Below are 1,500 nucleotides of genomic sequence, written 5' to 3'. Positions count from 1 at the left end.
CAAACATCACATTTGAATGGTTTATCTCCTGTATGTGTTCTCATGTGCAACCGAAGAGAATTTGGGTAAGAACAACACCATGCACAAACATCACATTTGTATGGTTTCTCTCCTGTATGTATCCTCATGTGAAGTTTTAAATAACCCGTTGCAGTAAAACATTTTCCACAAACATCACATTTATAAGGTTTATCAGTCTTATGAATTTTAATGTGATTACAAAGTTTTCTTGACATGTCAAAGCCGAGTCCACAAATACCACAATAGAAAATTTTCTTTTCATTGTGTGCTCTTATGTGAACATTAAAATGATTAGCTCTGATAAAACTCTTTTCACAAACATCACATTTAAAAGGTCTCTCTCCAGTATGTGTTCTCATGTGATCATTATAATGCAACAATTTGGAATAACTCTTTCTACAAACATCACATTTGTAAGGTTTTTTAGCCTTATGTATTTTGATGTGATCACAAAGTTTACTTTTCATATTAAAGCCTAGTCCACAAATACCGCAAGGTTTTTCTCCAGTATGTTTTTTTTCTTGTTGTTGTTTGATTCCTCTGGTTTCTGCCATTGTGAAGTTTATAGTCCGATTTGGACAAGATTTGGTTGTCTGATCATATCTGAAGCTTTGTTTATATCTTCTGTTGTTTACTTTGGGATGGATTTTGATAAAAACAGGAAGTGATGAATTTTACGGATTGACTCATGGATGATAGACAGGGCTATTAAAGAATTTAAATGTGGTCTGTTTAATAATGAATGAGCAGGTAAAATAATCCTCCAGAAAGCTTGTTAATTATCATATAGAAAAACAAAGGGAAAAAACGTTACATCCGCATTAATGAGGAAGCATATCATAATGAAAAGTGGCATCAAGTAATCAAAAGAGTAAGCATAACCTGACTCAAACCACATCCGCCTTTAACACTCAATACTACACACAAATCAGGAATGCGAAACAATACATCAATTGTAGAGCAATATAGAAATACCACTGTTAAAATAGTGTTCAATACATCAATTGTAGTGATATAGAAATACCACTGTTAAAATAGTGCTCAATACATCAATTGTAGAGTGATATAGAAATACCACTGTTAAAATAGTGCTCAATACATCAATTGAAGAGCAATATAGAAATACCACTGTTCAAAATAGTGCTCAATACATCAATTGTAGAGCAATATAGAAATACCACTGTTAAAATAGTGCTCAATACATAAATATTGTAGAGTGATATAGAAATACCACTGTTAAAATAGTGTTCAATACATCAATTGTAGAGCAATATAGAAATATCACTGTTAAAATAGTGTTCAATACATCAATTGTAGAGCAATATAGAAATACCACTGTTAAAATAGTGTTCAATACATCAATTGTAGAGCGATATAGAGATACCACTGTTAAAATAATGTTCAATACATCAATTGTAGAGCGATATAGAAATACCACTGTTAAAATAGTGCTCAATACATCAATATTGTAGAGTGATA

General features: G+C 31.5%; 1 protein-coding gene across 1 annotated transcript; it reads right to left on the bottom strand.

Annotated features, from left to right (window-relative positions):
• Window positions 1–5: 5 nt before the first annotated feature.
• LOTGIDRAFT_176852 (hypothetical protein) lies at window positions 6–575 on the bottom strand (the record flags this gene model as incomplete). Its single annotated transcript, XM_009061503.1, has 1 exon — window positions 6–575. A coding segment is annotated over one exon (570 nt), but the record flags the coding sequence as incomplete, so codon positions are not given.
• Window positions 576–1,500: the final 925 nt, after the last annotated feature.

Source organism: Lottia gigantea (assembly GCF_000327385.1).
Source record: "Lottia gigantea unplaced genomic scaffold LOTGIsca_4882, whole genome shotgun sequence".
Classification (NCBI taxonomy): Eukaryota; Metazoa; Mollusca; class Gastropoda; family Lottiidae; genus Lottia; species Lottia gigantea.
Note: the sequence above shows the minus strand (reverse complement) of the source record. Positions and strands in the feature narration are given on the sequence as shown.